Source organism: Dermacentor silvarum, chromosome 4 (genome assembly GCF_013339745.2).
Source record: "Dermacentor silvarum isolate Dsil-2018 chromosome 4, BIME_Dsil_1.4, whole genome shotgun sequence".
In the NCBI taxonomy this organism is placed as follows: domain Eukaryota; kingdom Metazoa; phylum Arthropoda; class Arachnida; order Ixodida; family Ixodidae; genus Dermacentor; species Dermacentor silvarum.
In genome coordinates, this window is record NC_051157.2 from 11682469 (window position 1) to 11709811 (window position 27343).

Genomic DNA, 27343 nt, shown 5'->3' on the forward strand with positions numbered 1-27343 from the left:
ATACAAATGTTGATGTTTCCGAGTTTCCTACCCTTTGATTCCCACGCCAAAGAAGTATTTCTGTGGTTGTTGGTAGTGGAATTTATGCATAAGCAGCAGTCATCACGTACACAGCTGGTTATGCAAAACTGCATGCGTAATAAAACACAACGCACGCGAAGGTCGTAATAATAGCGAAAAATAACGACAAATATTTGTTTTTGAACGCATCGATATTTGCTTTACATGAAAATAACGAGTTTCTCCAATTCCTCCAGAAACTTGTCGATAGTCGGCTCCCACAGTTTCATTCGAGGTCGAACTAAACTTTCATAAAGGTCTTCCGGCGCTTGTACCTGGAAAAAAAAAAAAAAAGAGAGAGAGAGAGAATGAGCAGCCGAGGCTGAGCATTCAGCACGCTAGCTGTTGCAACATACAGAACAATAGTAGAAATACTAGCAATAGTAGCCAATGATCGTTGCGTGTGCAGCTTCTCGGACAGTCCGGGACTGTCAGGGACGGATAATCGAAGAAGCCCAGTATGTACACCCCTCGATTCAACTGCCTTGGGGGGGTCTGATGAGGGTTGACGTCACAAAGCTTCACACAGACGATGACAAACACCTTCATATCTTCTTGTTCAAGATGCTCTTTAAGCAGAGAATATCTTGAATTTTGAACAGCGCAACACTGAACAAGGACAGATGAGGACGCACAGAGGGCCGACGTCATGCGGAAGCTGCTTTGTGCGTACAGGCGGAACGAGAGGGCACGAGCACTATAGGTGGCAATGGCTATTACAGTGACACTAAAAACGGAGGACGGCACTGAAAACATGCTCCAAATTGCTCGATGTATAACAACTTGACAACGTCAGAATTTAGGCTAGTTGTTTGATCATATCGAGCTTCAACAGCACAACGCAGGACAATGACATAGGCAAAATAAAGAAATAAACAAATAATAAGAAACATTAAAAAAGGGGGGGAACTTATTGTCCCGCAACTACAGTGGGTTATAAGGGATGGCGTAGTGGAGCTAGACTGCGTTTCTTAAGCGTAGCTTTCTTTCCCTCTTGCCCCTGTTTGCGTCGTCTGGTTGCTGTCTTTCCGATAACACAAAGTGGGTCTCTCGGTATGCGGCACTGCGTCAGTGAGCGTCCTCGACCGATACCCCATGGGTAAGTGCACGAATAGCCCCGGTAGGTGCACGAATAGACAAGCAGAACGAGAGGCGAGAAGTGATGAAGTCAGCGGCAAAAATTGCAGAAATCGACTGCAGAGAAGTGAAGAAGTCGGCAACCGAAGCCGCCGCGACTGCTTAGCAAGAAGTAAAAAGAACAAAATGGGACCATGGCAGAGAGTGCATTGAGCGAGATGTGATGGACGACAGAGAAGTGAAGAAGAGGAAGAAATAAGAGACCACATTTCAATATAAACATCCCGGATTAGATTTAACTGTTTCAAATTTATTATCCTCGGGGGTCCTTGACTCTGGGCACAGTGAAGGGAACATTTGTGCTGTCATGCAGGATTATCTTGTGGGGGTCAGTGTGATTTAGACCATAAATTCAGACCTTAAGGTTTCATTTTCTTTCCGCCAAATTGACTTCAAGTAGTTGAAATTTCGCTTTCACTTAATCATTTGATAAAATCATTATCGACAATCTACCCTTAATTGCAGCCTACCTATTCCCAGGTTTTGTTTGATTCATGTAGATATTTTTGTTTCTTATTTTACTTTGAACTACCCGGTTCCTGGCCCATCCCCCAGAGCGGGCCACAAACTACTAGGCTATAATACCACAACATTCACATCAAAGAGCGCTTCGCTCATCACCGATTCCAACGTGTGCGTGGGGTCCTCCTTTTCATAGATAATATCGGGACGGTGTGAACGTTTCGGAGGCGGCACGTACCAGTACCCAGATGAAGGCGGCCAGCCTGAGTCCGCTGATGAAGTCCGCGAAGTGGGCGCCGAACAAGATCTCGACCATGCAGTCCAGGAGCAGGTAGGTGCCAATGCTGACCCAGTACTTGAGCAGGAAGACCGTCTTGTGGCCGTTATTCCTCTCGTCGATGGTCTTGAACGAGGCGTACACGGGCCAGAGAAGGCCGAGCGCCAGCATGATTCGACTGCACGAACACAGGCCCATTGCTGTTGTTGACCGGGGTGGTTGTGGCGCATACCCACAGTGGGTCATTGGCCATTCTTCGCCTCGGCACTTCTTCTTATCAGTGCTGCTCATTCGCCGGACTGCAGTCTGATTTGATGCGGCTTCACTAACGTATTTCGATCACTCCATTTCTCTATGTTCTAGAGCAATAAATAAATAAATAAATAAATAAATAAATAAATAAATAAATAAATAAATAAATAAATAAATAAATAAATAAATAAATAAATAAATAAATAAATAAATAAATAAATAAATAAATAAATAAATAAATAAATATCACAACGGCACTAATAAAGATAACAACGCCGCAACGGAAAGTTCATTTTATACGTCTCTGCTAACAGAATGTAGTCCTCATCCACATGAATGAACGTTCTAGAGGTGTTCTTTGTTACGCTTTTCCTTTCTAAATGTCTAAAAAATCCCAGCCTTTCTGCGCACACGAAGGTAAAGCTCGACGCGAACGCAAGATCACTATGAATCGTTAAATTTATAACGCAATATTTCTGTTGAACGTGGCCAACTTGCGAAAGTAACAATGTAGTTTGAAGCCCGAAGGAAGAATTTTAAAACAGTTCATGTACTACCCATCATTTTCACGCCTGCTGAAACGCCATACCGGCAGATCCCGTCGACACTGTGCAATGTTCCCTCTACTATAGTAATGCCAATTAATTAATTAATTGTTAATTATTTATTGAATACTGCAGGCATAAATGCTCAAGTAGGAGAAGGAGGAAATAGAGAACATAACAGAATAATGCGTGCACAATAGCAGTTCAATATTATAATGCGTTATGCGTAATACAACGCTTCCGGCAGTCATGGTACATCATTTTATAACGGACAAAGAAAAAAAAAAGGTAAAGGAGAAGTCTAGTCATAACTATATACAGCGGATTCTAAGGCTTCTAGAGAGTGAAGACTCAGGTGTGGAAGCTTGTTTCATTCTGCAATTGAACGGAGAAACCGAAAGAACTTGAACCCATTAGTTCTGGTAAAGTACGGAGTTAAGGCCAACGGATGAGTATGACGGGTCTGACGGTTTGTTACAAGAGTTATGCAGGAGGCAGGATCCAGTATACGTACGTTTGCGATCGAACAGTAAGTATGAAAACTTCGGGCGTAAAAATTTCCTTCTGGTCTGTAGGGACTTGACACCGTTCGGCGGGATTATTTCTCGGAGAGTAATCGCGGCTGTACTAAAATAAAATGAAACGAACAGCCTTTCTCTGGATTCTTTCTAATGCATCGATCAACAATGCATCACAACATTCCTGGCATTGTCACACCAGTTTTCTTTCCAGCTACTCAGCTATCCACCTATCCCACCAAAAATATGGGCCGATCCCGAAGGTTGTGCAGTCTAAAACAAGTTGGCTGATCACAACGGTAGCGCAGTCTAAAAATGTGGACCGTTAGCGTGGGTATGTGCCATTGGGCTTCCCAGCGGCGCCGCCAGGAGGAGCAGCGTGTCCAGGAGGTAAGCGCATGAGAGGAGCCCGTCTGTAGTAAGCCTCATACATAGCGCGTTTCAGCCATTCGTATACTTGGATAGCCATCTGCCCGAATTTTTGTTGTTGTAAACTGCATGCCTAAATTAATCACGCAGCATGTTTTCCAATACAGCAAAGCCACCATGAAAACCAACAGCATTTGTAGTTCTCAGCCGAGGACTCAGTGGTGGTCACGGGTCGGTATCGCAGCACTCGTAGAGCTCGTTTCTCAAGTGACGGCATTGGGTTCTAATGAAACCCTATCCAGTTTCGTGGTCCCTTTCATCAACGTTAAGTTTTAGTAAGGTTGTTGCGCGGTATGCATTGAAATGGGCGTGACTCGCGATAAGCAGGTCCACAAGAATATTACTACACGCAGCTTCCCCATATGAGGATGCTGTACTTAGCGCATTTGACAGCCATATGTCGCAAAACATTACTGTACCGTGACTAGCAAACAGATAACTGGAAAAGAAAATACTAGCAGGCTGCGAGTGTGCTTTTCACACCAAGTTTTCCTCACTAGCTTGTTGCATATGCGAGGGTTTATTGAGCTATCTCACCGTCATCAGCTATTATTGCCTTGTAAGTGCCCTCCTCTCTTTTAAAGGCAAACTGCAACAACATTTTGGATCGTGCATAAAAAGCCTTGTTTATGTGGTGTAGCTATAGAGTGGACGGTGTCCTCTGCCGCACGTTCGTTCCGCACAAGACATAGGTATCGACGTTCAGTAGCGTGCGCTAGAATGCCAGCTGAGTTGAGCATGCACTACAGAAATATGTGCTTTACCTAAACGCTACGTTTCCTGGTGAGAAGCTCACTCTCATGAAAGAAAGATAAAAAAAAAAGAGACTCGGAAGCGTCCTCTGGAGTCGCCTCATCGAGTTCGTTCTCAGTAAATCCATGATGGCTTTCGTCGCCTGGCGATTCTAGTCTTTTGACCAAGGCCCCAAGATAGAGCACTGCACGGGCTCGGGCTTACCCAAAAGCCCGAGCCCGGCCCGGCCCGTGGGCCGGGCCGGGCCGGGTAGCACAGTTTTTTCACGGGCTCGGGCACGGCGTGTGCTTTTTGACTCGGGCCCGGGCCGGGCTCGGGTTTTTTGACGCGGGCCCGGGCCGGGCTCGGGCTTTCTGGTGGTGTGCATGTAACGTGCAGCGAGTTTTTCTCGGGTGTCTCAACTCTGAAAAACATTATTTTTCGGTCTCGGGCCGGGTTCGGGCCGGTTTCGAGTCGGGCTCGGGCCGGGCTCGGGCCTAAGGTAAAGGGGTGGCGGGCCGGGCCGGGCGGGTAACGTAGATTATTTCCGGACCCGGGCCGGGCCCGGGTCTCGCCATAAAAGTTTTCATCGGGCTCGGGCGGGCCGCCCAACGTAAAAACGGGCCCGGGCCGGGCCCGGGCTGAAAAAATCGGCCCGTGCAGTGCTCTACCCCAAGATGACTCTTTCAGAAAATATCCAGTTGTCGATAGGCGCCTAAGATACGGTCATTAATTTACTCTCTTACGAGAACGCACACAGCACGTGAAAAATCGTCTTCCGCATGAAAACTGCTAACAGTTCGAGCTGCTTGCACAGTCAATAAGGTAGAAGACAGCACCGAGTAAAGGTCAAGGTCACTGTCAAGCCTTGTAAAAGGCGTCTGCAGATTTTTTTTTTTTTTTGAGTTAAGTTTCTTTCGTTTCCTTCCTTTTTTTTTTTTTCCTGTTCTCTTACCTAAACCTAAGTAGCTGGCTCAGAACACACTATAGCTGAGGCCGGCTTCAGCTTTTTCCATCATCTGGCCTCCGAAGCTTTCCAAAACGAAAAAAAAAAAGCGTCATTATAACTTAGCTGCTGACAGTCAATGAAACAATGGGCTCGTGGTTGCAAGTTTCACACCATATGCTCCAAGTCATAGGCAACTAATATCCTGCAATGACTGCGAAGGCCAGTTATCGAGTCAGCTATTAGGGCGATTCACATTCCGCCATATTGAGCTATTCCGCCTTGTTTGCGTTTTGACCCAATCAAAAAGGACGTTTCTATGAACCAATCATAGCTCACAAGATGGCGAATTTGACAATATGGCGAAATTTGCCGGGGTCCAGAAATAGCACACCAGATGAAAGCGTCAACCGTGAACCAAACACGGCTTCGCTTCAGGCATTAAATGAAAGAGACAGAAAAAAAAAGTTGCGATAACTCGTTTTAAATATTTCACAAGTATTCGCAGTGTACTTTTGTTACGATAATGGCGGTCGTCATCTTAGCCTCTCCCGTTTGATGCTAACCCGACGCTACGTGGCAACTCTGGCCCCATGAAGCGAAGTCGGTCTGGATACCGGCGCTAATGTTCTGGCAGCCAGTCGCGATTCGTCCTCCGATACTGCGCCGACGGAAGGGACCGGTCCGTGCTTACGCACGTGCCGACAGTAGTCCATGTCCATGGAGATCGGCACGAAGCCCATAGAGCCCATCATGACAGCTTTTTTTCTAACCGCATTGTAGGGCATCCACAGTTCACCTGTCACCGTCGGCGGAAGCTCCCTGCGAAGAAAAGATGTGTTGCACGAAAACAAAATTTGGCGTTCGATCAACTGGACAGATGCACAATGCTATACAAAAGAAACTCTCGTAAGTTTGTCAAGCCTCAACTTTTATTTCTTAACACGTATGCTTGTATCCCTTACGCTACTGCCACGAGGATGGTTGATTAAATTTCTCTTCGTAAGAGTATACATACGTCAGTACGTATTTCCGGCATGCTTATCTGGTTGAGATGTGTTGCTGTTGGAAGAGGCAGTACTCACATGATCGGCGAATGCAAAGAGGTTCACAAGGAAGATGACAGAAATGGTAAAACGGGAGATCAATACCGATCAGATGGCCAGGGAAATTTTTGAGGCCTTTTCAGTTTGTCAGTTAGGAGCCACTTGCGTAAGCACTCCATCTACAGTTCTTTGCCATAAGGAACTCAAGTTCATTAGAAGTTAATCAGTTTGGATTGTGTCCATATTGTGTATTTTACATTTGTATAGTTTTACGTTTGTAAAGAATTTGCAGTAGGAGTTCATTGACGATGACTCGCCTCCCCTTTCTTCCTGTCTGTCTTTCAGCCCGTTGCGAATAGTATATGTATTTGTGCAGACTTCAATAAACAGGTTGTTGGCAGTCAGCACTGGTACCGTGCTCTTCCTTGGCCTTTCGTATCCGTATCAACTAGCTCGCCCACAAACCCTTCGGAGATCTAAAACAATTGGTGGTCGGGAAAGCGAGTGGACGGTAGGGAGGACGTCTGTCCACGCCGTCTGCTCACGACCGCCTGTGCTTTCGGCGAAGGCACAAGTGTGTGCTGCAACAACCAGACCAGACGTTCGTCTGCTTCTTGAAATTGAACAGATGTAACCAGATCCAACATAGCCCCGTGGCTATGGCGCTGCGCTGCTGAGCTCGAGGTCGCGGGTTCTATTCCGGCAGCGGTGGCCGCATTTTGATGGAGGAGAAATGCAAAAACACTAGTCTACTTAAATTAGGTGCACCTTAAGTAATCCCAAGTGGAAAAAATCTGCCCACTTGGGGGTCGGAGTCTTCCCCGTTACGGCGTGCCTCATAATCAAGTCGTTCTGGCACGTAATACCCCGGAATTTAATTTTTTAGCAGCTCTCGAGCTCTGCTTAATTGATGATTGCCCGCGCAGCAGAATCGTGCCAGCGCATGCGGAAGGAGTAACTCATGACCTTCATTTTATAGACATGGCCAAAAAGACACACTTCTGAAAGCCGTGTTTCTGGCTCTCGTAAACACAGATTAGCATGCCCTCACCCGCAGTGCCAATGTTATGGCGGTGTGCACAGTCGGTTACGATATTGCGCGTTGACATTACAGACCTAAGCTCAAGCTAGTCGCAGACATAATTAATATATTATTTGGGTGAAATGTTTCGTCTCTTGACTATCTTTGGGAAACCGCGCCTCTTCTACGGGCTTCAAGTTCTTTTTTGTCTTAAGGGGCTATCCACACGTTACCCATAATCCACCCTCTTGCCGTGGCCTCACGTATAATACCATAAAGATGTGACATTAATAATGGCGGAATAAGGGCGGGTCCCGCCACGTCTGATACACTGTGGTCTGAAGTGCTATTCTGGACGCTGCCTAATTCCGCCATGCTGTCAAATTCCTCGTCTCGCCAGCTCTGATTGGCTCACAGTCACAGGGCGGCTGCCGCCCCCACTAAAGTGCCAAAACGCTATAATTTTACAGTGTACAAAATAGAACTCTGGAAGCTGCTCCGTGCGGAAGCTGAAAACCCGGTTGAGAACGAGACAGAATGAGAACTCGCCCTGTGCTGGCAAACCCGGCCAGAGCCCGGACAAAAAGCGTCCTCAGGCTGGCGTCCTGCCGGCGCAACGTGCCGGCGTCGGCGAAAAGGAAATGCGCGACCGCGTAGTGCGTCGCGTCGCCGCGTAGGCCGCTGTCGTCGCCGAATGACGACGGCGGTGGAACCTCGAGCACGAGGCGATAAACGGAGGCGATGCCGCGCCGCGCCACATCTTCGCCGAACGTCTGAGCGGGGCAGCGGTACTTGACGTCCGCGTACACCTCGCTCCACAGCACCGTGGTGTTGGTGCTGTTGAGATCGAACTGCATGCAGGAGGACAGCAAAAGGTGATCGGGGTGACCATTGTCCTTGCCTTTGTGGATCTTTTCACCGTTTACAAAGGCTCTGCGCGCTACCCTATATAAACCCACTGGACGACAGAGCACTCACAGAAGATCATGTTTTGGGACCCTGGAATCGACCGTTATCCGCGCAGCAAGCCACTGCAGAGCTTTGTAAGGACGGCCATGGGCTTTGCAAGCGCCTTCGAATGCGCAGTGAAGGCTGTTTTGTGTGCACACACATCACTTGTTATCCGCTTTCCTCTTTCATTGTTCTTCCGCTTTGCCCTTCCCCAGTGTAGGGTAGCAAACCAGATACAACTGGTTAAACATCCTCCCTTCTCTCTTTCTACAAAGCCCATGAAAGACTTCCAGATTTGTACACTGAAATTGTCCATTAAACTTAGGGGCCGAGAATGACAAAGGTAAGTTATGCGCAATACAGAAGTCGGAATATTTATAATACTTTTCGTTTCCAATGGATAACAAGTTGATAATTCAACACTGCCGTAAAGTACAGACGAGCAATTATACATACATGTGCTTGAGCTGAGCATGATGCCCGTTTTTTTCAAAAACCTAAACATTCTCGTCCGGCACATTGAACGCGCTCAAAGCACTCTCTCTTCTTTCTCGGCATAACCTGACAAGAGTCGTGGCCTTGCGTTTCCTGTGGCCGCAAGGGTTCAACTGCAGACGCGCTACGTGCAACACCATCTAACAACAGGGACGATCGAGCCTGTCAAAAGCATAAGTCTCTATGTCCTTAACAGAGCTGGGGACCCCTGTTCACCTCGTATTCTTCCAGGAAGGCGGCGACGTCGCGCACTCCCTGGGCCTTGAGCCATCGGGTCAGTAAGTAGCCGGGCTCCGAAAATCTGCTGATCACGTGGTCCACGAAGAAGAAGCCTTCGTCTGCAGCGGTTAAAAGAAGCAGCGTCTTCGCCTCGCCTACCCCGCGTAACGATGAATGCGTCGCATCGTCGACGGACGCGTCTTCCAGACTTATGGAATTCTCGAGCAGGTCGCCGTTCAGCCCCACCAGACGACGACGAAGCGCTGCCGTCGGCATCCTTCGCAGGCAGGACAACTCTTCCGCCGCGCCTTTGGTGGTTTCCTCGGCGACCTCGCAGCGGAGCCGACGGGCCAGGATCCGCAGTTTTCGCAGTGTTACTGCGGGATCTTCCAAGTACCTGGATGAAAGAAAACACCGATACGAAGGCGGTATGAGAGAGCTTCAGCTTACGGGGCCTCGTGAAGCGCTTAAGCGGGGTGATAGGGCCTGGCGAGCAGTCACCCTGACTGTCTGAGCTGCCTGACTTAATATGCGGAGGGCTCCGCAATGCTGCGCCAGTGGGGCCCTAAATTCCATTTCCACTCCCTTCCGGAGTGACGATCCCCGTGATACAGCTGCTTTTAATTGATCGGAATGGTGAGAGCTGGACCACTCCCACTTCTGAAGTGGCTGAACTGATCTACTACATTCCTCCGATTCCAGTAACTGGAACGCTTTATTGTCAACAATTGCTTATCATTTGCCCCTCCCCCCCCCCCCCCTTTGCTTGCGTAGTTACTAAAACATATTTTTGAAGACTTCACAACATTATAAATAATATTACATAATATACATTCGCACAAGGACAAACACGCTGCATAGACTACTGTCTCTGGGCAAGGCTTTATTGCCTGCAATCTCGCTAATATCTACTGTTCTCTCTCTAAAAAAAAAAAAAGAAAAAAGAAAAAAAACCTTGTCTCAATTTTGGTTTCGGCATAGATCTATCTGCTTATAGGCGGTGAAAACTTTAGCATTAGCCCTAACGAAAGCATCGCTCGCACACTCGGATAGTAGAGCACATGTATGGTAAATACATTACCCATACTTTAGAAACTTTGTTTCAGAGATTCATTTAACACATGTAAAAGATGAGTACACAAGATGAATACACGTGTAATAGGTCTAGACAGAGAAATAAATAAAACCTAATTCGAATTAAAACACACATAAACGCAATATAGAACTATATGTATTGTTTTCAAACGGTTGTGCATAAATTATTTAGAAGACATTACATAATGTAGTTATGGATATATTGCATCATCCACGAACAAATTAGAAACGGTAAATGATACAGTGCTGGTGATATTTTGGTGTGCGGAATATCGCACTTCATTAAAACTAAAAGCAAATGTTGCATAGATGTTTCAATACAATTATGGCCATTAACTGCTCAAAAAAGGCATCGCACAGGCCGTCTGCTTGTGCCCTCGCAATAAGAGAGGCCGTAAAAAAGACACGCTATATATCAGCAGATGTTACGCTAACCGCGACCCGCGCAAGCAGTGGTAAACGAGGCGCGTTTGACTTCCAGAAGCTTAACGGCGTCACCTCGTCACCGCTAAAATAGTAACTAAACATTGATGTCTTTAACTGCTTTTCTACGTTGTAACGCAGAAAGATTTCCGGGTCTTCAGAAGAGTAAAATGTGCAGAATAGAGTTTTGTTTGTAATTACCGTAGCAAAGGTAGTCACGTATATTCGTAGACGCTAAAACACTCAGTACTGAGGAAATTTGAGAAATGTAACAAATTGGCCAAGTCTGGTTTAGTCTAATTCGCAATTTGACCGCATCTGTAGTCTCGCTTAATATCAACATGCAGTGCTCCAGGGCTATGTGACCATTCCATTCCGTCTCCATTCCGGAATCTTGGACTCCCATTCCATTCACATTCGATCTGCCCACCGACTGGTGCCATCATTTTATTCCCGTTCCACACCAGTTGCTTGAAAATGTAGAATGACTCCGGGATCATTCCAGCTCCGGAGTTCCCACTACGCAACTCTGGTACCTACCGTGGTATCCTGAAATCTACCGCCAAATCGTTGGACGCAGCGCCCGCGTCACAAGTGCACAAAAAAGAAAAGAAAGACCGCTGCCATGTGCGAACTCTCAGTACTGTGGCAACGATGTAATTCTGACTAATTATTAGACCTTTATGTCATATATCCATATGCATAGTGTGGTAAACCTGAGATGACCTTTTCAGTAATCTGTGTGAACCTCAAGATGCCACTGCAATTTTGCGCCAACCTGGGTGCCTTATTTTTATTTACGTTCAACGCCTACAACGCTATCTCAAGGCACGCGAGTTCATGTCATGTAATTTGTGCACTAAATCGGGCTTTTTCGGTTGCGTTGAACACCGATAACGCGCATGTATATACGTAACGATGTTCACGAAACTCGAAAATGTAGTTTTTTTTTATAACCTTCAATTTATAACCTTCAATGGGCGAATATTTATGCGCTCTTGAAAAGGCGACACTGCGTTTGCGCAGTCTTGGTGTGGTGCGGTATCGGAGGGAGGAGCTTAACTGCCGAGAAGCTGGTTCAGTCGCACATGGGTATGCGCGCACCTATAGTATACTAACGTGAAAGAAACGACGTAGGGGAAATTAAAATCATAATTAAACCTATTTACCAGAGTGATGGTGGTGAAGTGGTGGTCTGGAAAGTGAAGTGGTGCAATATGCGTTAACCGCATGGCTAATGAGATTAGGAATAGACTGGCTTCACGATCTTGCGTAGTCTATTGCATCTATAGTCGCCCCACGTACATTAATATGCGGAGCGCGCTGTCGCACTACGTTGGACTGCTTGGTTTGCTTATTATGCTATAACAGCGCTAGGAGACGGAACACGAGACTATCAGGCGACACAAAACGGCGCTGCATAACGCGGAGCTGACTCACTGGCTATCCTACGCGAATTCCCCTTATAGAAATAATGCATGATATTCAATGGCATGTCAACATACATTCTATTGTAATCAACAGAAAGTCAATAGAAACAACAGTACACTCTACTATTGATTTTTGCAAAGCAATGTACTAGCTCACATTGTATAATGGTTTGTACAGCGAACTTACACGGGCCTATTTTCAGCTGACTACATCCGAATCACCATCCATTAATGATCCCGCGCTGGACAAGCTCTCCTTCTTCAGCTTCAGTAAGGATTTGCCTTCACTAGATGTGCTAGAAAAATGGTGTGCCTAGTCAAACATTGGGCCGGAAAAAGTCAGTGTGATGGTCTCTCCAACTGCCACAATCAAGTCACCGCCGGTATAGAATGTCTGCAAGGAAGTCACGATCACAGCTGCCCAGACTGCAAGCAACATATTAGACCAACGGTCAAACGCCTAGATCTTCAGGCACCTGAAACAGCGTATAGAAAGTATCGGAAAGAGGTGCCCAGGCTTGAAGCCATAGATCCTACTCGTGAACGCCTTAGATGACCTTCCCACGGCAATGGCGTACGTCTCTCCTGGCTTTTACCAGGAAGTTCGTGCTCTTGCACCGTCTGTTAACTGTGCTCACCCGTGTGCCCGCTTTCCCTTCGCAAGACACCTTATTCCCCGTTTCCCGTTCCTCGTATTATGCTAAAGAGCCATCTTCGGCAAAATGAAAAAAAAAATTACTCCATCTCCCGCTAAAGGGAATCATGTGTGGATGCGAAGCAGCGGGGTGATGGAGTATGCAGCTTGAGCGGGAGATGGTTTCGCTGGCCCGAGCGCTCATCGCGGCGCTGCACAGGAGAATGAGGCGCGCGCGCTCCGTCATTTTCATACCGCGGAACTACCGTGGGGCCCTCAGCGGAGTATGCAGCTGTCGCACCCCCTGTCGAGTGCGCCGCTCCGGATTCCTAGAGGAGAGAAAGGGGGGAGCGTAGGAGAGGAGAGAGAGTGGGAGGGGACGCGCAAGCGCTGTGGGGGTGTGGCACGCGGGCGCCGCTCCGTACAGGATTCCTAGAGGAGAGAAAGGGGGAGCGTAGGAGAGGAGAGAGAGGGGGAGGGGACGCGCATGTGCTGTGGGGGTGTGGGACGCGGGACAACAGACAGAGCCGCCGACAAGAAATACTTCGCATTAAAAAAAAACTTATTCAGTTAGTCGGTTTAATTTAAGACCAGGCACGCGATTGCAAAAGCATCGTGATAATACCAAGTTTATTCTCTCCCTTTCTCCGTGTGATGCTGCTGCTAAAGCTAGCTAAAAAGGATGATATAAGCGACATGTCCTCCTGTGCGGTATCATTATGAGTGCACTGTACTACATTAGTTCGAGCAAGCAAACAGCTCAAAGCAACTGTGGCCGATAAAGACGCGAAAATGCTACCGTTAGGTTGTACGCGTTGACATGTCTAGCTCGCTGAGGTCACGTGCCTGGAGTACGGGCTTCCGATGAGCATCACGTATCTCCGAACGCCGGCCAGCTCGGGGTGCCGGCCGAGCATCAAGTGTCCCACCGAGGCGGCGCCCGCTCCGTGTCCCACGAGCACCATCTGGGAGGCGTTGCCGCCGAAGAGACCGACGTTGTCGCGCAGCCAGCAAAGAGCGGTCAGCTGGTCGCCGATGCCCAAGTGCTCAATGGGGCCGGTGGCGTCGATCGGGCGGCCCAGCAGACCGAGCCTGTAGTTGGGGATGGCCACCACCAGGTCTCCCAAGGACGACAGCACGGCTCCGTCGTACGCCCTACACGTTTGCGATAACAGTGGCTTTTTCGCATTTCGCATATACACCTCTTCCCTCTCCAACTCCTTACCGCAATCCCGTGCAGTGCGGTTAATTCGTTCCTCGCTAGAAAGGCAGTTACAGCGTTGCGCACGAATTATTGACTTCTCTTAATTGTTGCTTACATATAAGAGGAGCACGCAAGCTCGAGATCAGAGGGGGCATTGACTGGTTGGCTGATTGGGTTTAAAGTCACATATCCGCTGTTGGGTACCTAGTGTCGGGCTCAGGGTTTACTTTCACCAGCTGAAGTTTTTTTGATGAGCACCTAGACGTAAGCATTGTTGCGGCTGCATTCCGAGGCAGGCGGAATGCCACGTGTTATGGGCCCATGGTGGGTGTAGAACAACCGTATCAGATAAAGAACCCTCTATTACGGCACCTCATATGTCAAGGTGCTGCTAGTGATGCGCTAAGCTCTGTCGGTGTATGCCAATGGAACGGCTCTTGCCCAACAACAAGCGCTGCAAGAGGTAGTTAACGTATTTCAAGTTCAAAAGTGCCCGTGTGAGAGAAGCAAGACTTGATGCCGACAGCGAGCCGGACCTGTTGCCAGTGTAGCGGAGGTCTCCGCCGTGTATGAAGACGATGACGGTGCGATTTCCGCATTCGCGCCCCTGTTGGGAAGACATGCACGACGTGTCCGGTGTCCATAGATTGAGGTGAAGGCAGTCCTCGGACAGTTCCCTCGACGCAGTGCGCAGCCACGAAGGCACGGGGCCGCCATCTTGCAGGCAAGAGTGCCTCCCGCCTTCCAAGGCGGGCTCTCGAGAACCGTCTGCTAGGTTCCCTGCACAGTGATAGGTGCGATCATTTCTTTCGCGAAGCTGGGGACAGAAGCTTTATGCCATGTGCCATCATTAGCCAACTGTCACACGGAATTCAGTTCTCGCCTGTTTAAAATCCACAGGTGAAATGCTTAATTTTGCTTAAAAATATAAATGCTTAAAAATATAAATTTTTCATTGTTAGCTACTTTGGCCATTATGGATAGTTGGACGACCTCGCACAATAAACAGTTGCCATTGCTTATTGTGCATAACTCACCGCGAAAGATGCAAGGCGACAAACTTTGCATAATAAACCGCGACTACTATTAACCCCACAAAGCCCAAAGACCATTCCACATCAAAAACAATTAAAACAGCGTGTTCACAATTATTTCTGGCCATGGAGATATGTTTATTGGTACAAGGAAAACAATGAAATGTTATTGAGTAAACATTAATTAGTACGGTAATTACTTTATTTTAATTTATTTGCTTTACTATCACGACTGTAAACTTCCTCCAGAACATCAAAAACCCTAGTACGGGCTCTAATTTAGGTAATTGGCACATAAATTTAAGTTTTTAGGCATCAAATTCAGCGTATCAAAAATGATACGTTGGGCATTGTGGTGTTAACCAGAAGTTGTAAAACGTGTCTGCGTTTCACGGTTTTCCACAAGACACTGTGTTTTTCTGGGTCTCGGCCACTTATATATATATATATATATATATATATATATATATATAGCTTACTTCCCTGAGGTGGCTTCGCATCGCTTTGTGGTGGCAAATGGCGTCAGAGAGCACGACGGGAAAAAAAAGGAGACGGCGACGATCACACTTGTGATCATCCCCTTCTCGTTTTCTGTCCATCGTGTTCTCTGGCGCCGTTTACCACTAGTGAACCAAACTAGCAAAACAATACGCGTTTTGAGCAGCTTCGCTTTGTGCTTTGCATTTCTGTTCTTTTAGGGAAACTGCCGTGCCTCGGTGATCTCTCCTTACGCCCGAATATGAGTTTATCCCTCCTCCCCCTTTCCTTATCATCATAGCTGTGTCGACTTTTCCTCACTGACGGTTCTGTTCATTCTCTTTGGGCAGGGAAGGCTTCTTGCCTAATTTATTCCTAGCTGCAAAAACACGCATTAGTGCTAACTGAAATATGTGCTGCGTGTTGGACGATGAAATTCCTCCAGATGCATTCATGTATCGTTGCAAAAGGTTTCTCCCCCGCTTCGAAAGAGCGATGTTGCGTACTATATATGCCAATACTTCCCCCCTCCCCTCTTCCATCACCCCTCCATTTTTTTTTTTACTTGAATATCCCCATTTCGGATTCCTATTATCTGCGAGGAAGCTTTAGCTCGGGGAAATCTCCAGTTTCCCTATTCAAATACAAGTAAAACGAAGACAACCACTAGGTCAATTTGTACGAAATTTGTTGCATTTGAGAGAGAGAAGATCGAGTTCTAGTGAGTATATAAAGTTTAAATTTGATTTAGAGACCGAAATGTTTAATGAATATTTTCGAAAATTGGGAAGTTCAAAGAAAAAGTCTCAGACCTGCGCGGCACACACAGCACAGTGACAGCGTAAGCTGGTGGAGCGGCTCAAGAGTAGCTCCAATTTCGGCACCACGCACAACAGGGTCTTCGCGGCAAAGTCTCTTCGCCTCGTTTTGACGAGAACGATCTGAATGGTCCGCCCGGTGTCGACGGCGAGCTGCGGCTTGTAATGCTCTCTGCACAGCAGTATGCTGAGCCCGATGATGCCTGGTTGTAGCCGCGCACGTAGCTCTACGATTCGCTTCTTCAGCAGCGGTTCGTACCTTGCGAGGAGACGTCATAATGTGTACCATAATGTGAAGAGGTATCCAGAATACGTGGCGCACATCTCACATCCCTTGACCTGTGGCACGGTACGTTGTTGTTGTTGTTGATGATGATGATCATGATTGTTTATTGGAATCTTCAAAACGGGCTGGTGACAAATAGTCACCTAGCCTGCTTGAGTTAACCAGGTCCAGTTACATGCAGCATGCAATTGCTATATGTAACTTATATGTCGGGCACGCTGCGTTTGCAGGCACCTTAACTATAGCTAGCACCACCATACTGGCGGAGGCTCGGGATCGCGCGCCTCATCTGCATCGCATCTCGTGCCTAGGGCACGTTTATAGGGCATTTTTTCGCTACCTGATAGCAAGCGCTTGCGTGGCTCAGTGGTAAAGTATCCGACTCCCACGCAGCGGGCCTGGCTTTGATCACGGCGGGGACCGAGTACTTTTGTCGCATTTCTGGCGATAGCGGTTACGGTCACCAGCGGCGGAGGCGGGCACCATCGCGAACCGAAACGGCTATTGGAATGAGTCTATAACAGCTTACGCTGTAAAATGAAGCACCAAGTTCATAAATCTCGAACTCCGCACCAAAATCCGATATAGCAGTTTTGTAAACTACATGTCTGTTAGAGCATCTCAAGCGGACAAATTTGATATATGAATTTACAGTTTACGTTAAATTGTTACAATGTTTACGAGGGCTTTGAAAAAGCCCTACAGACTAATCGGTGGCGTACTTTAGAGCGGTGTAAAAGGCATCAATTTTGTCCGTTTTAGATGTATCATTAGGCGCAGTTTACATAATTGTGATATCGTTTTTCATTGCGGAGTTCGAGTTGTAAATTTTGATAATTGAGTTTTCTGCAATTTTGCCATCTCCAAGAATTTTCTGAAAATATTGACGGCGTGATTAAGAAATCTGTTTAATACAGTCACTCCATTTCATCTATTTATTGTAAATGCAGCACACCTTATCAAAACTGGTACAGTGGTTGTAGATAAAATTTCTTCGTTCCCATGCATTTAGATACGGACCCCCGAGCTAAAGCTTCCTTAAGCATTTCGGTCTACGCCTGCAGCCAAGAGTTTCTTCCTCTGATTAAATATCCATTATATCACTGGTTCACCCTCACACTTTTAGCAAGAAGATTGCACTCTTCTTTGCAACTAATTAAGGCATTTATCATCATTTTCTGTGACTGGTTAGTTGGACAAAAAGCGAGGCAACATCAATGAGCTTTCCCGCTCTAGTATATTGGAAGCCCTTTATCGAGAAATACAAAAAAAAAGGAAAAAAAAAGAAAGCAGATCAAACGCATGTTGGAACCTATGTGAAGCGAACCTTAAGTAAAGCGGTTAAATAAACGCTTTACAACTGACGGCGAGAATAACAATTTTGTTTAGTTTCATCCTGTGCAACGTGTAATCTCATGGAATGTTTTAGTCCATCCACGACAAAGGTCACAACTTTATTGTCATGCAATTTTTATGTTTATGCACTGCATCATTCACAAGCTATGCCGAGAGGCAAACTCCAATTCAGGCGTATGCACATGTGAGACGTGAAATGGGAAAAATCGGCATCGACCCGAATGTAGCACGAATATCTACGAAGGAAACCCATACGGTTTCTAAGAAATCTCGGACCAGAACGAATTTTTCCTCAACTGCGAGCCGTTCTTTCTGAGAAAAAAAATTAAATTAATATGGGGTTTTACGTGCCAAAACCACGATTAATTTGATTATGAGGCACGCCGTAGTGGAGGACTCCGGAAATTTGGACCACCTGAGAAACCCGTATGGGTTTCCTTTGTAGCTCCGTGCTACATTCGGGTCGATGACGATTTTTCCATTTCATGAACTTTTCTCCACCTTAGGGATTCCGCAGAACTGATTTGCCAGTGTGGGACGCAGCCATGTCAGGAGGATGAAGGCGACGCTTATCGATGCAACGGTGGTGTATGACCAGAAAAGTACGCCACGTATCAAGAAACATTTAGCGATTCTGTACCTCTACAGCGGTACTTATGCATTCTGGAGGATTAGCCAAGAACGGGAACAATCCCAGTGGCACATACCGAATCGCTTATTAGAACAAAATTTTATTCGCTATTTTCTATGAACAAATCGGTGTGCTTTAGGTATATCTGTGAGCCGACATACATAATGGCTAAATAGAGGAAAATAAAGTGAATCCAAGAATCCGTTAAATCTAATTCATGATTCTGTTAACAGATCGATGTGCTTTAGAGATGCCTGTGAGCCGACATTATGTGTTCAAGTTTTGTGCAGGAAATATAATAATTAATATAATTATTTTATGCACCCTTGGTCTGCCCGCAAGGGTTGTGTAAGACATTTCGATGGTAGTTTCACATGACATTCGTGCATATATCCACAAATATAAGTGACTGACCCACCAGCAGCCAGGCAGCCATGTGAAACCCTTGAAAGTGGGCAAATAAAGCTTCGCTTTAATAAACAAAGGAAATGAAGAAACGTGGAAGGGCTTCTCTGGACTTCGCGACGACTGGCATGGCCTCAGAGATTTCAGTAGCGGTCTCTGTTGCTCCATCTCGAAAGTCGTGCGGTGGTGCAGCCTTTTCTGTCTCTTACCGAGAGGTGGCGACGCCAGTCCGTCCGATTTAGAGAGCCTACATAGTGTTGCAGGCTTATGTAGGCCATCCGACTCAAACTGCTTGCACTACACGTAGGGCCATATTTGTAGGTTCCGTAGTCTGATCGGTCTCATTTAAGGCGCAGCATTGGTGCAAGCAGTTTTAATAAAAACGCGATGCATTTCTTGGCGAACATTTGCAACTTTGAGAGTATCTATCTATCTAGCCGCCTACGTCTTGGTGCTCTCATGGTCGTTTCGTTAACGTGGTATGTACCAAAATTGGCACAGTTGACAAGAGTGTATGACGAAAATAATGATAGGTCATGACATGTGTGTCATGTAGGTCATGAAACAGCCGCCTACGTCTTAGTGCTCTCATGGGTAAAAAAAAACAACAAAAAAACAAAGTGGCAAAAATCGAGAATTAATTATTGTAATGGGTGCAAGTATGGTTATGATGTAACGATAATGATAATAGAACACAATAATGACTCAATAATGACAATGACTCAGAGAAAAAAGATTAACACTCAAAAACCACTGAAATGGGTTCGGACGAGGGTACTAAGTGAAGGAAACACTAAAGGATGATGGTAGAAGTCATAGTCAACTCAACAAAAATGACAATGACTAAGCGAAAAAAGATTAACACTCAAAAACCACTGAAATGGGTTTGGACATAAATGATGATGTGCGTGTCATGCAGGTCATAAAACAGCCGCCTAGCTAGGTCTTGGTGCTCTCATGGCCGTTTCGTTAACTTGGTAGGCTCCCATCACACTGCTTCGCGTAACATCTAATACCACAGGGCGTGGGATCTGCCGGATTTTTTTGTACAGGCCCATTCAATTTGGGCCAAGCAACCCGAAGGAGTGTTGTAATTCACAACAGCAAATAAGGCTGTCAACTTTGACGTCTAGGAAAAAAGGACTTGTCTCTGCATGTGACCGTCATCACGTCTCGTGCGACATCAAGCTTACACTTTTATTTCTTTTTTTCTCTTGCTCGAAAAAAAAAAAAAGAAAAGAAAAAATTTGAGGACTTTGAGGGCTCCGTTCGCATCACATTTTTCTTTATGAGTAGGCTTCACTGTATCACACAACGTAGGAAAGCCAGCTTACAAAGACCAAGCTTACACTGATCCCTATAAAGTCGGCTACAGTTTTAAACACAAATGCATTGCTGAGGAGACATTTTTACAGGAACAATTTAAACCGTCTTGTATGAAAATGTGAAGGCCCTAGGGCCTTTTTTTATTATTTTATTAATTGTTTGCTGTTGCCCCTAGGCGCGCGTGTTCAAAATTTAGAAAGGCTTGGTTTTCAACATTCCCCTCAATGTTGCCTAGAACCAAAGTACAGCGAAACACCATCAGAACTGGAGGACGCTTAAGCTTTGCCTTTAAGAGTGGAACGCGATAGCATTCAAAAATACCCAGCTGCTTATCGGGCTTTTTTCTCGTATATTCAAACTACAATCCGACGCTATCACGCCTGTAGGTTGTGGTTAAGTCGTAGTTTACGATTTTTCTGACGGATTTTACTTCGAGAAATTCAATTTCTGTTCACTAACGCTTTGCGCCACGTGGAGGGCCTGTGTGGTCGGGGTGGTTCGGGATGATGTGGTTCAGCATGATTATTTCCGCCAGACGCCGATGCTTAACGCCAAAGCCGACACCGACGCCAACGCCTGATTTTCTGCTACACGGGGCCCTTAACGCGATAGCGTTAAAACTCACTATTCTCCTCTCTGAACCTTATCTAGTGAAGATCAATGATTAAAGGATTCGTTGGAAATAAGTTTTTTGTTAAAGATCCATAGAAAACAAACAATACGAAACAATAAAAAAGCGTGAAGCGCTGATTATTATTTTTTAAATGTCGGCAGTGTAACGTCATGTCATAACTATAGTGAAGAGTAGCAGTAAGCTGACGATAACAGTTCCGCCGAGCACGCACTTGCTTTTTAGAATTGGCGCGATGCCAGGTCATTGGTTCGCTACCTGTCAATCATATCTCGTTATTTCTTCTTACTTTGTCCCATGCAATGTAAAAGTTAAGTACCTTAACTTCGATACTTGACAAGGTACAGCTATACTGTGTGCTTACTTGATGTTGTAGAGACTCTTTCATGCATTCTTAATCGATATGGTGACGTCTACTGTTTAACAGATGGGCCTTGTTCGAAGCTTAAGTTCAGCGCGCAGTAAACAGAAACAGATGTGGGCAGCTGTTATAAGACGAATCATTCTACGAGGCTCTTCGGAGCTCGTCTACCTCTACTGTATTCGTTCGTTCGTTCATTTGTTTGTTTGTTGCTTGGTTTGTTATTGTTTCGTTTTTTTCAAGCCTGCGATCTTAAAACACCCCAGATATTTCGTGAACGGACCTCGAAAATGTTACCTGAAAACCACAAGGCTGAAACGCCGCACCTGAATGATATTTTGAGTCGGAGAAAGGGGGGTCCTAGAGCCTTTGGGCCCAATAACCTCTGAAGCGTCAGCCATAACGAACGTTTATTTCTGATTCTTGCACTGAAGCAGCTTCTCTTGGCCCGTATTTACGAACCTGAATGTTTCGGAGGTGTCTGCACATGCGTACAAAAGCCCCTTGAAAGCTGTCTTCTCCACAGAAAGAGGACATTTGGGGAAAAGTCAGCTTTCGAGAAATCGTTCTTTAGGCGTTATTTGGAAGTACTATAGCGTGTGCGTGTAACTTGGAACGTTACTGTGATTAGAGGCTGGTAAAGTGATAATAAACTGCTACGTATAAATTAATGGCGCACAGCATGCACAATCGCGCCTATAAAAATATTGATTAAGCTATTTCACTCCTACTTGTGTCTAAATATTACTTTCGATGAAACGATTTTCATCGTTTTAGGAAAAGTTATCCTTAAGTATTCATTGCCAAACCACCTTTAACACTGAAGCATGGCTGTTATCAAATATATTTACAATTTCATAGCAGTTTTCCCTTTGCCCCGCGGTGATCTTTCTTCCGTGGCATCAACCTGCACAAATTTTCAACCTGAACGTTCCTACTTAGAGACAACAGTAACTATGCAGCTCTTCCCGGACACGTATGGTAAGAGCGTTCTATTGCTATAGCTAGACATCAGCCTTAGAATAACCCAAACGTCAAAGTGCTGTGGATGATGACGAAATAAAAAAAGTCGGCAGATCCCACGCCCGAAGCAATGGTGGGGAGCCTACGAAGTTAAAGAAACGACCACGAGAGCACCAAGACGCAGGAGGCTCTTTCATGACCTACATGACACACATGATATTCATGTCAAGACGTATCATTTATGTTCGCCATACACTCTTGTCATACTATGCCAATTTTGGTACATACAAAGTTAACGAAACGACCATGAGAGCACCAAGACGTAGGCGGCTGTTTCATGACCTTCATAACACACATGATATTCATGTCAAGACGTATTATTTATGTTCATCATACACTCTTGTCCAACGTTTATACTCTTGTCATAATATGCCAATTTTGGTACACACCAAGTGAACGAAATGATGATGAGAGCACCAAGACGTAGGCGGCTAGATAGATACTCTCAAAGTGGCAAATGTTCGCCAAGAAATTCTGCACATTAAAAAATACTTTTAAGGTGGTTAGTCTTCGTAGCGTCCTCCCGCCAACCTGGGTCACAGGGTAGTCCACGGCCGGCCGAATGGTTAAAGCATCGGGTTGCTGTGCTGAGAGACCAGGGTTCCAAACCAACCGTTGGACCAACTTGGGTCAGTGAGTATGCGGCACGTGTGCCGCTAGTCAACAAACCTCTCTCACGCCAACGCGGGCCATCGGCGATGCGGTACTGTTTATGTGGCATTTACCCGGGTATGTGCCGCTCTTCAATGAATCCCCTTGACAGCGACTTGGAGCAATCTGTATATGCCATCGGGTACGAGCCGGTTTTCGATTCACCTCTATGACGACTACTTGGGTCACTGGGTATGTATACCATTTCGCATGTGCCGCCCTTCAATGATTCGCTTTGACATCACCCACTGGGTAGGTTGCACTAAGTATGGGCCGCTCTTCATATGACCTTTTTTGAGGCCTACTTGGGTCAATGGGTATATACACCATTCAGCATGTACCACTCTTCAGAGAACCTCTTTGACGCCAACTTGGACAACTATATGCCACTTAGTATGGGCCGCTCTTCAACGAAAAAAATATATATCCCCCTGCTTTGGCAGTATCGAACCCACGTCATATAAAAACGTGTCTGAATGTATATTCCCACGAGCACTACGCGCGGACATTGCGGCGGCGTCGCTGAATGACGCAGCGTGTTCTGTGGGAAGCGCGACAGATGAATCCCGCTGCGTACACGACTCGTGCATAATGTGTCTCTGCGGCGGCAATACGGTCTGTCGCTACATTGCTGCAGTGATAATCGCATTAACGTCGATATCAATCGCGTGCTGGGTTCTGCGGCAATTTTTCTTTATTGAATTGTACAAATCATGGAGAACGAGCACCACATTTCCGACAAAATTCATATTCTGAACGAGGAAAAAAGAGAGGTAAAATTGGAAGAAAGAACAGCTTTCTGCCGCTGGAATCCGGAAAGTTTGCTTTCCTTGGCTCCATTGCATGTCAGCTTCGTGTGACTGCACATCGAAGTTCTCGACATTATTTCACTGGCGTCTTAAGGACGATTGCTCATATACCCGCTGCAGTGGTTAAGTGACCATGGCATTCTGTGGCTGAGCACGGAACGTAGGTTCGATTCTAGCATGGGGTGCTCGTTTAGCGAGCTTAGGGTGCAGCAATTAAACAACTCCAGCCGGTCTCCCTCATAGCCTGAGCGTCGCTATTCGAGACGTTAAATCGTTTTATCGCTCACCAAGCCCATTGGCGGGTACTGACGGCCTGAAGCGGAGTTCGCCGATCGGTGGCAACGCGTATGGGATGCCACGGTAGAGCACCACCGGCTGACCTCCTGGCACCAACACGCGTAGCGACTCGACGCGGCCCAGGCTGGAAGACAGCGGCAGCGTGAAGACTGCGCGGTTGGTGCCGGTCCAACAGTGCACCAGCCGCGCGATGAACACAGACACGAAGAGCAGAGCGGCGATCAGCACGGCCAACCGAAATGCGTGCATTTCCCGCCTGCGACGAGACGCGCGGCAGTTCGCGTCCACGACTTAGGCGATGGTCAAGGCATCATGGTCCACAGTGCAGCCCTTGCAACATAACATTTGAACATACACGCGGCGAAGTGTACATTAAAGAACAACAGGTGGTCGAAATTATTTAGATATCACACTATAATGGCTTGAGCACACATTAGTCCCGTTAATGCAATTATCTACCGTCAAAGATTTGAGCGAGCCGCTATATACGTATATTGCACGGCATTGCGTGGTTCCTGCCACATCCCTAGGGTATACCAAGAACGGGGCTTGGTGCGCTTGTCGTCCACGATCTGTTTCCTATTTACACCGGTGTATATAAGTGTATTTCGGTGTGTGCGCTTTCTAGTAAACAGGTCATCCACGACTCGACAATGAAGAAGGAAGTGATGGCAGCGCAGCGTCAAGAAACAGGGGCAGTCGTGAGTAACATGGCAAAGAACACGGGATTCATATTCAGTAGCGATTATTTGAACATTCTAGTCTCATCAAACATTATTCTTCTGGGAATGCGTGCTTCGCCACGGCGACTTCTCAAAAGCCGTTTAGGTGCGCCTTTTCACATCGCTCGAGATGGTAAACAAAGAGACGAAACAGGACAAATACTTCGCGTGCCTTTCAGCATGAACCACGGGGATGAAAAATGACAAATGTGTGCGTGCGAGCTGTCAGCGAAGCCGTGTGGCGCCGGCAGAGGCCGCGGTTGTTCTGGCGCCTCTAAAGTCACTGAAACAGGTTCCAGTGACTTTAGGCGCCTCGAGGGTGCCTCGACGTCAGCGCCGCCTCCCGCGGAGATGCGTGGTATCGAGGCACCCTGGGCGCCTCCAACGCACCTGGCGCTGCTCGCGCGAGAAGCCTTGGAGGCCCTCTCCTGGGTGGAGCAGCTGTCCTCTCGGTCGTACGTGTGGCACATGCTGTCCGCGACGACGATCTTGCGAGCCGGCCGAGGTCTCAGCACCCGCAACGACGACGATATGCTAGACAAGGGTGTCGCCGTGCGTGTGGATCTCACGGAACGCGTAGATCGCATGGACCGCGTGGTTCTCAGGGAGAGTTCGCGGGAGTCCGCGATCGACGACGAAGGGGGCGGTGGCGAGGCGTATCTCGGGGCCCTCTCGTGGGCCAGGCCGACGGCGTAGTCGGAGGCGGCGACCTGCTCGCTGCTCCCCGAGCCCAGCGTCGCGTCATCTGTCCTCAACGGTATGTCGGTAGGAAAAATCACTGGATGAGACCGCGGCTTGCCTGTGCCCGACTTTACCGGCGTTAGCATGGTTCGGTAGATGTAGTAGAGCCTTGGAGCTCGGTGACGGCGTCAGTCACAAGCTTCTTCTTCTTCCTTAGCGATGATGATTTCCAGATTATAGCACATATACACAATGGGGGATATGCACGGAAACCGACGATACATTTAAAATACAATGGCAATCACAATCATAACGTTGATGACAACGTTCACACTATATAAGGCACCCACAGCGGGGGATTGACCAATGAACTGGTGAGTACATTTAAAAGAAAATTACAATCACAGTGATAAGGCTGATGTTGATGATGAACTAGGTTTTTATCTATCTCACATCCGTAATGGGCGAAAGGTGCAACAGAACTTCCCTGATGTATGCAAGGGACTTACAGAGACTTGCGAATATAAGTGGCAATGCAGCGATGAATTAGGCCTTAAGTTTAGCACAGAGAAATCGGGAATTATGGTCTTTAATGAAGAGACGAGTAATGAAGTAGTATCAAGTCTAGGGGAAGTCACACCCATAGTCAAGCAATATAAATACCTCGGCGTATACATAAACGAAGGAAATACTTACTCAAGCACCCACCAAGATAATTTGAAAATGAAGGGGAAGCGGAATGCAGTAATAATGAAACACAGAGCACTGTGGGGCCACAATAAATGTGAGGTGGCGCGTGGAATCTAGAAAGAGGCAATTCTGCCAACGCCAACGTTCGCAAATGCCATTCTGTGCTTAACATCGGTTGTGTCGGAGTTGGAAGTTAACTATAGATTGGTAGGGCGGTTGGCTTTATGAGCCCACGATAAAACCACAAATGAAGCAGTGCCGTGAGTATTGGGCCTCTTCTGAAGTCAGAGAAGCGCAGAGCAATATTACTTTTCAAGAAAGACTCAGGAACATGGATGAAAATAAATGGGCGGCTGAAGTGCACAAGTATCTGTACCTCAAAAGCGTGGACACAGAATGGGGGAAGAGGTCAAGAAGGTAGTCATCCAGGCTCTACATCAACATCTACAGGGTAATTGAAAGTGTAAATACACAACCAGGAGTCATCAAAAATGTTGCAGTTTCACCCGAAAGGCGAAGCATCAATTGCGATAGCAAATTAGAAGAGAGCTATACGTAGTAAGGATATTAGTTTTATGAGCTGTATAAACTTGGACATGCAGCATGCACCAGCAACGCGCAGAACTGTTGTCGACGCCGTCGGCGTTTTCCCCGCGTTCGCACCGAACGCGCGCGGCGTTGCTGACTGTTGCCGGTGCCTCTGGGGGCGGCTCGGAGGTTTTCGACGAGATCAGAACGGGACACTCGTCGAGCAGCGTGGGAAGTCTTTACCACCTTCTCGCCTCGCAAAGTTTTTGTATAAATAGGCATTTGGTGCCGCAGCTAAATGTCGCCTCCCCTCCCTCCCTCCCTCCCGTCCCCTACGGCCTATCGCGCGACGGAAGAAGTCGCATTTGCTCTCCGCCGTGCGTTCGCTCCCCGTGAAAGCGCGCGTCCCTCGCGCGCTTTCACTCGCACATACAGCATACGGCGCGCGGCGACGATTTCATCGCCGTTGGACTCTATACGGAATCTCGCGCGACGGCGACGGCGACACCGACGGCAGAAATACGCTTGGAGTGTCCATATAATTTCTATCGCAATAAAAGAAAGTGAGAGAAACAGAGAGGGTAAATTGGATGCAAATGATGGAAACAAAAAAGACCACGGATATTACAAAAAACGTCGACAATGGAATCAGGACTGAAAATGTGTATGATAACGCAAATGGCAGTGCCTTGCTACTTGAGGGCCGACCTGGCTATCTGAGAAAAAAAAAAAACAACATAC

The 27343-nt window shown here is 46.8% G+C and overlaps 1 protein-coding gene across 3 annotated transcripts; it reads right to left on the minus strand.

Annotated features, from left to right (window-relative positions):
* On the minus strand, positions 1–24231 carry LOC119448144 (receptor expression-enhancing protein 4). 3 transcript variants are annotated; one of them, XM_049665208.1, is made up of 3 exons: positions 23995–24231; positions 9088–9487; positions 1–335 (listed from the first exon to the last, which is right to left on the minus strand). In XM_049665208.1, the coding sequence occupies exons 1-3, from the start codon at positions 24228–24230 to the stop codon at positions 222–224; spliced, it is 750 nt and encodes a 249-aa protein (XP_049521165.1). In that variant the 5' UTR covers position 24231; the 3' UTR covers positions 1–221. The 3 variants fall into 3 exon arrangements, with proteins under 3 accessions (XP_049521165.1, XP_037568556.2, XP_049521166.1); XM_049665209.1 differs by lacking the exon at positions 1–335 and adding an exon at positions 5441–6180; XM_037712628.2 differs by lacking the exons at positions 9088–9487; positions 23995–24231 and adding an exon at positions 1898–2156.
* Between the last annotated feature and the right edge of the window lie 3112 nt (positions 24232–27343).